Source organism: Arachis duranensis, chromosome 5, assembly GCF_000817695.3.
Source record: "Arachis duranensis cultivar V14167 chromosome 5, aradu.V14167.gnm2.J7QH, whole genome shotgun sequence".
NCBI lineage: Eukaryota > Viridiplantae > Streptophyta > Magnoliopsida > Fabales > Fabaceae > Arachis > Arachis duranensis.
Window position 1 is genome coordinate 83916598 of NC_029776.3, and position 15362 is coordinate 83931959.

The following is a 15362-nucleotide window of genomic DNA, read 5'->3' on the forward strand; positions in this document are numbered from 1 at the left end:
AAAAAGTTATTCTATTCTTAAACTTTTAAGAAATTATAGACATTCTAATTGAAGTTATTGTTCAATTATAAATACCAGTAGTGTGTTAATGGGAAATTATTATCCTATTGTGTTTTTTAAAAATATTATGTAATATAAAATGGTCATTAAATAAATTATTATAATTTTATGTATAAATATATGTATAATTTTATATATTTTAATATATATTTTATAGGGTAATTCATCTAAATAAATTGTTTTACCTTTAAAATTACGTAAATACATTGTTTCCAAAATGAAGACGCAAATGTATTATTTCACATATCTATAGAAACCGCTACTGTCAGTAGCGGTTTACACAAACACAAAATCCACTGCTGCCAGCTGCGGATTACGTTGAGTTGTGGTAGCATGGAAACCGTTGTTGCCTGCCGCAGTTTCTGCATGATTATATGATTGGTCATGAACCGCTACTAGCGGTTTATGTGCATTAATTTACGTATGTAAACCGCTAGAGGCAGCAGCGGTTTACGTTGAGTATGAAAACAAATAGTAAAACTAATTTTTATCTAAAAAATAATTACAAAACAAATAATTAATGGTATATACTATTTAAATAATATCATAAATAAAAAAATTTAATTTATCATTCACAATATAATTTAAAAAATATAAATATACATGTAATAAATTTTTTATTTGTATTTATTATTAAAAGTGAGACTAAATTACAAATAAAAAAATACAATACTCAAAGTATTAAATTATATAAATAATAAAATAATTTATTTTTAGCCAAAAGTTCACTAAATGATATATTTTTCTCTTTAAAAATCACTTCATTCTCTTTTATTTATATCAACCATACAAAAGAGATTCGGAGAGTTTGGAACATGAGTTGTGTTCTTTGCTGCTGATTTGTCTTTGAGGTTCTAGCTAAATGAATTTTTTTTTATTTGTGCAACTTTGTTGTTTTATGCCAAAAAAATAAAAACTATTTATATTTTATAGTTGATTGATCGGATAAATAATAGTGATAGCATCATAATTTTGATGAATAAAATAAAAAATATAAATATGCATGTAATAATTTTTTATTTGTATTTATTATTAAAATGAGACTAAATAGCAAATCAAAGAGTGAGTATTCACAGAGTACTAAAATATATAAATTAAGACTAAATTTTTTTTATCTTCATCCCTTCTAAAACTCATGAATGATAAAATAAATTATTTTTAGTAAAAAATAGTGAATTTTTTTATCTTCAATCCCTGTCTAGCGTTTGGTGGAGAGACAGAGACAGAAAGACTGAGACTGAGAGACAGAGACTAAGAGACAGGGATTGAAACAAATCTTAGTATTCTGTTTGGTGCAAAATGGGAGACAGAAATTGAAATAAGAATGAAACTATAATTACGCTAGACAGGAATTGAAACAAATCTCAGTATTCTGTTTGGTGCAAAATGGGAGACAGGAATTGAAACAAGAATGAAACTCTAATTTAATTTGCACAAAGGGTAAAATTGAAATTAATTAATTGAAATGAAAGTATTTTAGGTATAAAATGTTATTAAAGTTTCAATCTCTATATTTAAAAATTTCAGTCCCCCTATGTCCCTACTTTTTGGAAGTATTGAAATACTGAAATTTTGGAGACAGAGACAAAAATTTTAGTACCAGTCTCTGAACTAACAAACACAATATTAAGTCTCAGTCTCTCAGTCTCAGTCTCTGTCTCAGTACCTGAAAACAAACGCGGTCTCTTTTAGTCTCAGTCTTTCTATTTCTGTTTCTCCACCAAACGCTACCTAATAGCTGTTTCTTTCAGTTCTTCATTAATTAAAACCACGATATTATTATATTTTTTTATGATTTTAATTTCCTTCTTTCAAATTTAGGACAAATCATAAATCATATTTGTTTTTATTGTTTTGTTTAATCTCATTCTGACGTGGTATTATGGATAATATAAAATAAATTTAATATAAAAGTACTTTCAAATATGTTAAACACATAAAACAATAGTATAAATAATAAATTTGCTAATTCAATTCAATATCAATATAATAGATAATTAAATATTGTCACTCCAATTTTGATAATGTCATTTATAAAAAATCATAAATAGAACTATGAATGGAATATATATTTACTATTCAAATTGCCATGATCATTCTTCAATTTTTAATGTCTAAATGATTGTGTACTAAATTGCCATACCCTGAAATGGTAGCAACTAGCAAGGGTTGGTTTGTTTTTTACTGCATAACTGCATTTACTCCCTCCAAAATATTAGGAAGCTGAAAAGAACTTGGCCTAGTGGTTAGAGTCTTTATGAAAGAATATGGTATTTTCTGACCCTATGATAATGATATAGCGACTCAATTTAAATTTGGGATGCTATAGTATATGAACTAAAGTTATGGAGAAAATCAGAAAACCATTGATTTGAACCCCACAAAACAATTAGTTTTCTGATAAAATAATATTTCGAACGGTGCTTTTTATTTTTTGGCATTTAAAAAATTAGTTCTACTCGACAAACAAATTCACTAAAAGCGAAGATTAAATTGTCAATAACCTAATAGTTCAAAAGAAAAATCTAATTCACTCAATATTAATAAGGTGAAATATTACCATCTTTTATTTATTTTCTACTTTTAAAAGAAAATTTTAATTCACTAAAAACGAAGATTAAACTGTCAATAACCTAATATTTTAAAAGAAAAATTTAATTCAATCAATATTAATCAGGTGAAACATTACAATCTTTTATATACGCATTTCCTATCAATTTATATGCAAATTTTCTATAATGTGAGTATAAATTATATCAATTTATGTATTTAAAAATTAATAAAATATAAAAAATCAATATGTCAACCAACGATTGACTAAAATTTATTCCCTCTAAAATTTTTGTTATTACTGTTGTTATCATTTGTTGGACAAAGACATTAAATTAAAAAAAAAATTTGGCACCACCAATTTTTAGTATATTTTACTATTATTTGATCAATATAAATACTAAATTATTTTTAATAAATAAGTTTTATTAATTTATGTGTACAAACTCAGTGAAATATGAATAGAATAAAGTATCATTTTTGTTCATAATATTTGGGATAAGTTCTAAAGTTGTCCCTAATATTTTAATCATCCTATTTAATTCCTGTAATTTAAAAATTGACTCAATGTTGTTCTGCCATAGGGATCTGTCAACAGAATTGACGGTAAAACAAAATTGAGACAATTTTAAAAGTTAGGAACTTAAATAAGATGAAAACGTTGCGACAAAAACGATACATAAAAATAAATTTTAATTTTATCATTCAATAATATCAATTTTTTACTATACATAGTATTCAATTTTTTTTAATCACATCTAAATAAATTATAGTTAATCGCATTACTTTCATTCTAAATAAATTAGTTTTTTTATAATTTTACTCTTAAAGTAATGTAATTTTTTTTATAAATAAATAAATTTTACACTTTTATTTTAAATAATATAATTTTACTTTCATTATTTAATCACATTACTTATACTTTTTTTTATAATTTTATATTTTTATTCTAAATAAATTAATTTTTTATTATTTTACATTTAAAATAATGTAATTTTTTTATAAATAAATAAATTTTATACTTTTATTTTAAATACTGTAATTTTACTTTCATTACTTAATCACATTACTTATATTTTTTTTATAATTTTACATTTTTCATTCTAATCACATTATATTATTTATTTAGAATGAAAGCGTAAAATTTATTTATTTATAAAAGAATTACATTACTTTAAGTGTAAAATTATAAAAAAATAAATTTGTTTATAATGAAAGTAATGTGCTTAAGTGCAATTTACTTAAATGTAATTAAAAAATGATTGAATACTATGTACAGTAAAAAAATTGATATTATTGAAAGATAAAATTAAAATTTATTTTTATGTATTGTTTTTATCTTCAACGTTTTCGTCCTATTTAAGTCTCTAACGTTTTCAAAATCGTCTCAATTTTGTTTCACTGCCAATTCTGTTAACGGATCCCGAACGGCAGGACAACATTGAATCAATTTTAAAATGTTAAGAATTTAAATAGGACGATTGAATGTTAGAGACAACTTTGGACTTATTCCAAACGTTGGAGACAAAAATAATATTTTACTTAATATCAATACAAATAGCATTGATTCATATGTACAAATTCTAGTATACATAGGTACAAATTATATATTTTTTGTATGTCAAATTCCGGTAAATATAAGTACAAATTATTATTGACCAAGTATCGACTAAAAATGATAATATTTGTTGGATATGTAATATTACTTTTAAATTAAATGCTAAAAGATAAGAGATTTATTTGTTAAGGATGAATTAACACAAAAATTTCAATGGTTAGTTTGATAATAATATACTAAATATTTGTTATATTCATATAAAATTACGATTATTATTGTTAATTAATTATATATTTAAATGATTTTTTAATTAATAAAAAATACACATCATTTATAAAGAAAATATAGAGCGAAGGCATACCAAAATGTACAGTTTACTCTAAAAATTGCTTCAAAAAACATTTGTACAAGAAAATGTGAAAAAAAAAATGAAATAAGAAAAACGTGGAAGGTAGCTTTCATGTATTTACTGAATACATCCTGAAAATTCAGAAAATTACAGAAATTGACCCTTCATGAGTCCTCTCCTTTCCGTTCTTCCCACTCTCAGGTTAATTTGAAACACAAAGCATTAACTCCATTTCCATCATCATTCATTCATTCATTACACTCTCACGCACACTTCGTGAAACACAAACGCGCTTCTTCTTCTCTCTCTCTAACAGATCCCTCTGCCTCACCACTCAAATGCACCTCCATTGTTAACCACCCCTCACCGCCGCTAAACGACGCCGTTTCACTTAACCTTACATGCTTTGCTTCTTCCGCCACCTAAGAACTTAACCTTCTTTTTCATGCTTATGCGCCACTCTCTGCTTCTCCAAGTTAAATGTAACTTATTCTTTCTGCTTTCAATTCTCAAGCAACAACTTCCGTCAGCTTCTTCTTTCTTTAGTTTCACTGTTCCTTCTGATCTATTTTCAATATTTTATTATTTATTTTTTGAATATTAATTATTAAGTCGTGCATTTTTTCATTTTTTGTGTTTTTTTGTCGGCAGCTGATTGTAAACGAAGATCTAGAATCTTCTAGAAGCAGACTGCTGAGTTTGGATCTGTGTTTTTTCTCTCTCTCGAATGGTTCGAGTAGAGAGAATTTGTTAGGGTTTTCGATTTTTCCGTTAATATCTGTTTGCTGCTTTGTGTGCCACTGATGACTACTAAACGCGCCTACAAGCTGCGTATCCTTCAATGTGTTTATTTGATCTGTGAAATTTCAATTTCAGCTACTTACGTTTTACTAGAATATTGAATAGATCTCTGTGTGCTTGTGTCTCAAGCTGCATTGTTATGTTTATGGTTTTGTTTTTGTGAGTTGTGAGGTCCTTGATTAGTTGTGTGCAGAGGAATTTGTGGCGCATGCTTCCACTGTGAACTGTCTTAAAATTGGGAGGAAATCGTCTAGGGTTCTTGTCACTGGTGGTGAAGATCACAAGGTCAATCTTTGGGCTATTGGCAAACCTAATGCTATACTGGTTTGTGCTACTCTTCCCTAGTCTTTTTCAACCTTTTTTTTTATGTATTCTTATGTTTTTAATAGAAAATGTGGGATGCTTGTTTTTATCTACTTTTCTTTGAGAGCTGTACTTTTTTGGCATCTTTGCAGAGTTTGTCAGGGCATACTAGTGGGATAGATTCTGTAAGCTTTGATTCCTCTGAAGTGTTGGTAGCCGCCGGAGCTGCTAGTGGCACTATAAAACTTTGGGACTTGGAGGAGGCAAAGAGTATGTTGTTGCTTGCTCATTTCCTTTAGCAATATGAAAACATAGATGAAAAGAGATATAAGTAGTCTCATAAGACATTATATTTACTTTTAAAATTTGTACTCATACTGATATACTGTTGTTTGGATTGTGATGTTTCTTTGGTAGTTGTTCGTACTCTTACTGGTCATAGGTCCAATTGTACATCAGTGGACTTCCATCCTTTTGGAGAGTTCTTTGCATCTGGTTCTCTAGACACTAATCTTAAGATATGGGACATCAGAAAGAAGGGTTGCATCCATACTTACAAGGGCCATACGCGTGGGGTAAATGCAATTAGGTTTACTCCAGATGGACGATGGGTTGTTTCAGGTGGAGAGGACCACACTGTGAAGGTTAGAGTTGCTTTCCCTTTTCTGCTATCATCAAATTCATACCAAGGTTGTTATGATCAATTAATTAAAGACTAAACTATCTATTTAAACCCTTAAAAATATATGTAATGTTAGTTTGGTCTTGAAAATATATATATTTTTATCAATTTAGTTCCAGGGCCAATTTTGTGTTTATTTTGTTGGGATTAAACTGATATATAAAATGCTTTATAGAGACTAAACCAATAGCTCTTGTATGTTACAGGGACTAAACTTAAAAAATTCTTTTAAGTACCCTATTGATGTCACATGTATTTTTGAGGGACAAAATAGTTAGTTTACTCTAAATTAAATAATTAAGTATGGAGGTATGAAGTTCTAAATTACATTGGACCGAATATATAATAAAATGCATTTTGGTCACATACACAATGATTTGATGAATCACAAAATGTTGTATTTGTTGCATATGAGGAAACACATCAAAGTAAGGCAGAAAATAACATGTCTGATACAAATGTTTGGTGCTCGAGAAATCTTTTTATAGATCAATATTGCATTGATGAGTGGACACATTATATATGAACTATGATTAGGAATGAAAGCATAGAGAGAAAGTTGGGTTTGCACTTATTGTGGAAAATATGGTACAAATACACCATTGGTGGTTTGTTCATGTTAGAGAATACATATAATATAATGCCTGTACATGAAGAAGAGATTAGACAGATAGGAGCTCAAAATAGAAGGGGAGGCCAAGACAAAATCATTAAGAAGGACCTACATACAAATGATTTGTTTATAGATATAGTTCACAATTAGATATAATAGTTTTTGTTTGATCCTTATAACCATTTACAAGTTAGAAGAAGGCTTTATTGTTATTTTATCTGTTGTGCATTTATGCACGAGTTAAAAATTTCAGCGATGGGATGATGTGTTGAACACTGGGTAATGAGTAATGACGCCATGGCCTTTCACATCTTGGGGAATAGGCCTATATTTCTCTTACTGCACTTTGTTGTTTAGAAGACACTGTTGATTTTTTTTTCCCAATATACTTCTGCAGTTATGGGATCTGACTGCTGGAAAACTCTTGCACGATTTTAAGTGCCATGAGGGCCAGGTCCAGTGTATAGATTTTCATCCCAGTGAGTTTCTACTGGCAACAGGTTAGTCTTACCTTTATGACATTATGTTTCACTAGCTGGTGGTGAGAAGCATCATGATCCTACTTAGATAGGAAACAGCATGGGTTGGTTCTTATTTGAGCATGACTTGTTAAATTAGGTGTACTGTCATAAATGCAGTTTAGCATAAGCTAATAGCATTTGGGTAGGCAATTCAAGTGTAATTGTTATTTTGTACCTTTCTTTCTGTGCCCAGGTTCTGCAGATAGGACAGTTAAATTTTGGGACCTTGAAACCTTTGAGCTTATCGGTTCAGCTGGTCCTGAGGTACTCTTTGTTTTTTAGGGCAATTTTGTTATTTACTCTGGTAATGGGGGGTTTATCATGCAAGTTGTATTTAAGAATTTTTGGGTAAGCTGAAGTATTTATATTATCTGTACTGTAGACAACTGGAGTTCGTTCACTTACTTTCAGTCCTGATGGGAGGACCCTACTTTGTGGTTTACATGAGAGTTTGAAGGTACGCTCCATTGTTAGGTCATTCATTCATTTGATGTAATCATTTATCAAGTTAGCAATGTACCACCTTCTGTGTAGGTTTTCTCTTGGGAGCCTATAAGATGTCATGATATGGTGGAAGTGGGTTGGTCTAAATTGTCAGATCTTAATGTTCATGAAGGGAAACTTCTTGGTTGCTCATACAATCAAAGTTGTGTGGGAGTCTGGGTTGTGGACATTTCGGTAAATACATTTACTTTAACACAAAAGTTGCTGCATCTAATAATGGTTGTATTTGATGAAATTTCATGCTAATGGACCATTTTACATTTGACTTATTGTCCAGCGCATTGAACCATATGCACTTAGTAAAGGAAACAAACTAAATGGGCATTCAGAAACTAAATCGTCAAGTGGAAATATGGCTGTACTGAATGAGATCACAGCTAAGCCTAGGCTATCTGTTTCTCAAAATCCAGATCCATTACTAAAGGAAACAAAATCTCTTGGAAGGTTGTCAGTTACTCAAGATCCAGATCCCTTGAAGGAGGGAAAATCTTTGACATGTATGTATCCTTTCTCTTCTTTTTCTTCACTGATGTTTTCTTTTGGTGACTTTCTGGCATTTGCTTGATTGATTGTTTGTTTAATACCTCCATGATTCCAATCCATTTGGATACTATGGCCTATTATATCTAAACTTCCTCATTACTTTCATTTATGGTTTGCATGAAGCCACAGGAAGTGCACCAAGTACTCCTCAAAGGATCAATTTGAACTCTGGTCCCAAGTCAGCAGCATCTGGTGGTTCAACAGCAGTGATTAATGCAGCTCAGAAGAGGAGCTCTTTGAAGTCTCATATAACATCCAATGTACCACTTATCAATAAACCAGATATTATACCTGTAATTGTCCCCAGAACTAGCGTGAGGCCAGAGCTTATAGTAGATTCCAGAAAAGAAGCCGGTATTGTTGAAAGAACAATGCCATTCTCTTTGCAGTCAAAGGCAGCAGATATACGCAAGTCTCCAAACAACAGAGATGATGTGGATAAGTTACGCCTCAGTCCTGTAACTGAATCTGCAGCTTCCAAGGGTAGTGAATTAAGTGGTTTTGAAGATAAAAATAATTTCCCAGTTGTAGTAAACTCAATGCAAGGTATTCTTATTTCTCTGAATACGGCTTTAACTATGATACCATGTTGCAATTGACACATTTAATACTTGATAAAGCTGAGTGTTGTGTATCAGCTTTGTATCTTGTACAAAATCCTCCATGTACAAGGTTGCTTGTTATTCAAGGATCAATATTTATGGAGTATACTTGATAAACATAGTTGGAAATGAATTTGTGCTCAACATGTCTGTCCCAACAAAACGACCTTGTCTTTACGGGAGTTCTTTGCTACAAAGAGGAGCTCCAAATTCCAAAGATAGATATTAACTTTTACTAATCTATAATCCTTTCTTAATATACTTCGAACCACCATTAGCCCAAGACTAAATAACATGCAGTTATTAATTTTGCCATAGAGCATGGATGATTGCCACTGTACCATGTTGTGCTTAGTATAATGATTGATGATAATTTGTTAGTTAAACTTTTATTCTTGTAATCTGTTTGATGGAATTTACTGATGTGAGTTCTATCTTGCTCTAGATGAATCTCGGGGGCAGAAATTGAGTAGAGACATATCTTCTGTCGAAGTACAAAGAGGAGGTATGCTTGTAGAAGGTGTTCATATCATATATATGTATGGATTCTCAATTGACACTCTTTAAAATATGTAGGGAGAATGCGCTCACTTCTCAATTTGGAAAAGAGAGAACGATCTCTTAATTATGAAGGACCTAGGCCAGGAATTTCACACAGGAGAATATCATCTGTACAGCTTCCTTTCAGTGGGGTATCAAACTGTTTCCTATCAACTCTTTCTTACCTTAGAGATGATTATCAATGGATGATAGCATTGTTAACAAATACATAGCTCAAAAAGAACACAAAAGATATTAGTTTTTGAAGGAGTACGGATATGCTCAAACTTACATGTCAGCATTTGCAAAAGTTTTCATGATTTTGAATAAAGAATCAAGACAATCGTGGTACACTTGCAGCATTCATGGTTTTAAAAGAAATTTAATATCTGATGTCATTGTGTTGGGGATAGATTTCTTAGCCCTGGCATTTTTTATAGTGTGTGTGGGCCCCATTTTTCTTTTTTTTGCTTTTCTTTTCTCATTTTGATTTCCTCGAGGATATTCCCTAATTTCTCAAAGCTAAACAGAGAGAACCTTCTATATCCACCGAGAAGGCCACAGTTTCTGCTAGTGATGAAGATTCTATTGCTGATGTGATGGAACAGCACGATCAATTTCTCAGTTCAATGCAGGCTCGCTCAGCCAAGTTACAAGTAGGTATCTGAACTTTTAATCATGATGAGTTTTTATTAAGTCACTTGAATCTGCGTTGACTTATATATTAACTATCTTGTGCCCCTTGTGATCAAGAATCCTTGCATGTCATTTAATAAATTGTCAATCAATCTGGGTTGTGAAGCTAAACAACAAAGAGCAAAAAGTGTTTCACCTTTTTATTTGTTCATCTCTTTGGATAAAAGAAGTAAATTAATTCAAGTAACAGAAACTACAAATAAACTTGCATGTGCATAAAAAGGTGTCTCAAAAGAAAAAATCATTCTTAATTAGCTGTACCTAAGCAGTGTTTAAGATTATAGGAGCCTAAGACAATTTTATCCAGGATGTAGTCTGTAGTGGTTAACATTTTTCTGTGAAATTCTACTATACTTTATAAATAAGTGATTTCTTACCCTTCTCTTTATATGGGTATTGGTACACTTAATCTAATTAATGGTTTAAGATTTGTTTTTAAATTTTTTAATTTTTAAAAACAAATAATTTTAGTTGATGGGACACATAGCAATTTTTCAACCACGCCAACATAACGGTATTGGCACCCTGCAATTTTTTAAAGTACTATAATAATCCCTTTTTAACAATAGATGGTTAGACAACAAATCACTGCAACCAACTGAACAATTTTGAATTTTTATTTCTCTTTTTCTTTTTGTGGTGGTTTTTTTTTGGGGGGGGAGGGGGGTTGAGTTAAATGTTTTATAGGTTCTATACTTCCCTATAGAGTTCCTGAACAAGAACAATCCGTGGGGGGTAGGGTTGGGACTGAACCAAACCTATCACTGGTTATAAATTTACTTACTTTATAAGGAACATATTGCAGGTGGTCTACAGATGGTGGCAAAGAAATGATGTTAAGGAGGCCATTGATGCAGTGTCGAAGATGAATGATCATGCTGTGAGCATTTTCAGTCGCTTTCCAATATTACTATGTGTTCTCACTTGTGGTATGGATGATCATATTATATTTTACCAAACACTTGATACTCAAGATATTAATTATTTATTCCAGGTGATTGCTGATGTTGTTAGTGTCATAACGGAAAAAATGGATATTGTTACGCTTGATGTGTGCACTGGTCTGCTGCCACCACTGACTGACCTTCTACAAAGTCAAATGGACAGGTAAGCATCTCCTCTTCTGCCATCTGATTCAAGGCAGCACTTTTTATGCCGTGCTGGACAAGTGTGGTGCTGTGGGATTAGATCCTTTTACTTCTTTGAATCACTTTAATGAAAAAAGGGAAAATATAAAGATAGAGATATATGGTTTATGAAATCAATGCTTTTTGTGTTATGTCAATTTTATCTTCCTTGTTTCCATCATAGCTAAAAGATGTCTAACTTATTTCTTGAGTGTTTGATCATTTTTCTTATAAAATTCTGCAACCAACCACTGGCAAAATAATTTGGAGTTATATGTTAGATCAGCTGTGAACGCATCACGTGAATCATTTTAACCTTTTAGTTTTTATTGTGGTTACAATATTGTTATCAGTTTTGTGGTTTTAAACTAAAATAACACCTGGGATTTTCCACATTTGCTCTATTTGCATGCATTTGTAACGTAAAACTACAAGATTTTGTTACATGTTATTGACAATCTGATATTTGTATGTCTGTAGACATCTAGAAATATCGTTAGAAATGCTATTGAAGCTGGTCAGAACTTTCGGTTCTATGATTTATTCGGCCGTATCAGCTGCACCATCCGTTGGTGTTGATATTGAAGCAGAGAAAAGGTGTTAATTTTACCATCTTGGTTTTCTTATTTCATGTCTTGTATATATTGTATATCGACTCAATCTTTTTTTTTTTTTTTTTTTTNNGCTTCTTAATGAGGACCAGGCTAGAACGTTGCAACGCGTGCTTTGTAGAGCTTGAAAAGGTCAAACATTTTTTACCTTCTCTTACAAGGTATCCATTCTACTTTGTTCATTTGCTTTTCTTCATTTTCCTTTCATTAATATTAATTGCTAATACATGAAAACAATTAGCATGAAAATCCTATATCAAGCATTGCATAATCTTCTCGTTTTTTATTGTCTGTAGAAGAGGAGGATCAATCGCAAAGTCAGCGCACGAATTAAATCTGGCTCTTCAGGATGTTTCATGATTCCGTGTATTCACTTATTTCCTCATGTGCTGCTCAAAAGTTTCAGGGGTGCTAATAGGGGTTTGTGCATTTTAAAGATTTCAACCTCTACATAAGTCACCGGATAGGTTTTGACTGCACTTGGATGAAGAAGCCATGTATTGGTTAGGCCTTCAGATTCATGGCAAGTGAAAACACCGATAATTGGTGCTCACATTCATGATAAGAGTGGAGGCACAGTTAACTACTGATTCTACGACACAAGCCAAGGCTTTGAGACATGTCTTGTCACTCACCCTCTACTGATGGCTGCATAGTTCTGACAACTATAACCTTATTTGTCATCTGCTTGATGTAAAGATCTCACCCCAGTTTGACGACTGACCTCTATTGTGTAGTGCAAAAGATACTCCTATGAATGATCTAATGTTATTTGAGAATTTGTCATGATTTTTGTAGCGGTTCTTCTTAAGTGCTGTGCATACATAATTTGAGTGGTGGCGTTGTTCATATGTCTTATTTGTTATGCAGATATTCTTGTATGATTTCAATGCATGAAATCACAGCTTTTGGTTCTATCTTTTTCAGGCGAACTCGAATTTAATTTGTAATGTATGAAATGAATATATGCACTTTGTTTATCGTTGCCCCCGACGAGTTGCTTTCATAGTATACGGGTTAATTCAATTGCTCATTCAACAATATCCATTTATCTCATGAAGACTGCAACAATTCTTGCTGGCTATCTATCACTACTCATTACACTTTTACACTTCTCGGTACCCAATTAGTCATATTAGTGTGACATCAAATTATATAATGAAACGGCTCTGCCAACAATAGTAATGCAGGTCAAGTATTCAGACCAAAACCAATGGATGGTGCAAAAACCTTGGAAGATGATCCCATCAATGTTAATGCGACTGAACCTCCGGAAAACTTTTCTTATCTTTGAACCACATCCAATGTGAGATTGCAAGGAACTGAACCAACAACTTGCTTCAGATCTTGAAGTATTTGTAACCATAATCAGGGTTTTTCATCCCCTCTTCCCAATCACCCATGCACCGGCCACCAAATACAACCTGCTGGATACCAAGGTACCTGGTATATATTCATCCATAGATAAATTTAATGCTCTGGGTATGTACAAAAAAGTAACAGAAAAAGAAATGAAAAAGAGTATTGCATTTGCATGTCATTTAGTATTTAAACTTACTCTGAGCTTAAGCCAGTAAGGCAGTTGAGAAGCACATCAAGACCAAAATAATCAGCTGTACCCAGGTCCACCCTGTAAGAAACATGTTTTAAATGTTTATCAAATCACATAATTCATGCCATGGTATGGCTGACTCAAAGGTAACAAGTAAGAATTGGGCAAAAATTTTCATACATGGGTTCCATGTATCTAAAATAAAGGAGGGGAAATAAGAACAAAGTTCTAGATATTATACCAAACACGTCCCCAGTTATCCTGGAACTCTACGTCGCCAATATCATGAAAAGATGACGGCATCACTTTAAAACCCTTGTCTGCATCATATAGAGGATCATACTCCATTGACGAATTTGCCATCTGCCATGAATTGAAGATGCTTTAATTCTTTGTTAAAAGGTCACAGCTATATATGATTATTCATTAACACAAGCCGGATGATGCCCTAGCTTTTAACCATGTTGAAACTACCATAAGAACTGTAGAAGATAATGCAGAACACATTATGACATGATGAGTGATCAAAGAGATGACGGTGAACGTGAAACTCCCATTTCATACCAAGCTTTAAAATCCAATACTAATGATAAGTAATACATGTAACTAGTCCAAGAAAAAGAGGAAAAAAGAAATAAAACTAACACAAGTCCAATAACACTACCAAGGTAAAGATAACTAGAAGCTACTAGAATCCTAACCTGCAAATTTGAAGAATTGAAGGCACCGAGGCGACCCAAGACATACCATGATTGAATAACCTGCATATTTTTTTACAAGAATCAGATCATATGTAACTCGCTAGCTAGTAGCTACACATTCAAAATTCGAAAATCTTAAGGAGCGAAATGGAAGTATGGAACACTTACACTACCAAGTAGATTAACATCCTTATCAGATGGTGATCCATAGAATTCAAACCAAATATGTGAATCAGTTGGATTGAAGCTGCAACAACCAAATAATCAAATTATGACAACTAAAACTAAACAAACGAAAAAACTACACATCTTACTTTGCATTCATATGCATAGAGATTAAGGAAGAGATGAAGTTGTTAACTTACTCTCTAAATGAAACTTTGAAAGCAACAACAGAACCCGTCTTAGACTTACGAAAGTCTCTACCTTTCTTCCGAACTCTATCTTCAACCTACAATGTTGGTGAAGAAAAACGAACCCCAGAAATAAAAAAGTGATTTTGAACTCCAAAATGAAAAAAAAAAAAGATTGAAACTTAATTGTACCCGTTTGCGCATGAGTTCGGGGTTTCCAATGCTGTCTCCAAGAACAGCACGGAGCTCAGTGTCGTCTTTGCAAGCATCTTCGAGAACCTTAGCCCAAGAGGGGTAGTTATGAATGCGCTCATGCTCTCTTTGTTGCTTCTCTTCGCGGATTCTGAGAAGCCTTCGAGTTCTGGCGCTGGTTCCTGAGCCTTTGATATTCACCCCTTCATCTGAAGAAGATGCAGAAACTGAAAGGAGAAGAGGGCGCCTCATAGGAAGAAGGGACGAATTGGAGTGTGTGTTAGTGTTGGTGTTGGGGCAGTGCCACTGCAAGCGGCAGCTACATCCGGAAGCCATAGTCATTATCTTCCTTCTTCTGTCAAACTATCGCACTCTTTTCTCAAATATCTACCTATCCCTTCACTTGGAAGTTGGAATACAAAATAATATTTTCCATATCGGACAATTTTTTTTTTATAAAATAACTAATTAGCTTTCAATATTTTATAATATTATATTTTTTTT

The 15362-nt window shown here is 32.2% G+C and overlaps 2 protein-coding genes across 2 annotated transcripts; one reads left to right on the forward strand and one right to left on the reverse strand.

Moving 5' to 3' along the window:
- The first annotated feature begins 4699 nt into the window (after positions 1-4699).
- Positions 4700-12839, forward strand: LOC107489970 (katanin p80 WD40 repeat-containing subunit B1 homolog KTN80.4). The gene is made up of 19 exons (XM_016110738.3): positions 4700-4999; positions 5169-5348; positions 5512-5642; positions 5774-5891; positions 6039-6265; positions 7314-7416; positions 7631-7701; positions 7820-7894; positions 7972-8115; positions 8219-8438; positions 8608-9030; positions 9532-9591; positions 9663-9778; positions 10157-10282; positions 11128-11202; positions 11317-11429; positions 11930-12046; positions 12153-12221; positions 12357-12839. Exons 2-19 carry the CDS (start codon positions 5321-5323, stop codon positions 12418-12420), a joined length of 2280 nt encoding a protein of 759 aa, XP_015966224.1. The 5' UTR covers positions 4700-4999; positions 5169-5320; the 3' UTR covers positions 12421-12839.
- Positions 12840-13071: 232 nt separating this feature from the next.
- LOC107489971 (uncharacterized) lies at positions 13072-15254 on the reverse strand. Its single transcript, XM_016110740.3, has 7 exons — positions 14859-15254; positions 14679-14764; positions 14482-14560; positions 14314-14373; positions 13854-13975; positions 13619-13690; positions 13072-13503 (listed from the first exon to the last, which is right to left on the reverse strand). Exons 1-7 carry the CDS (start codon positions 15198-15200, stop codon positions 13401-13403), a joined length of 864 nt encoding a protein of 287 aa, XP_015966226.1. The 5' UTR covers positions 15201-15254; the 3' UTR covers positions 13072-13400.
- Positions 15255-15362: the final 108 nt, after the last annotated feature.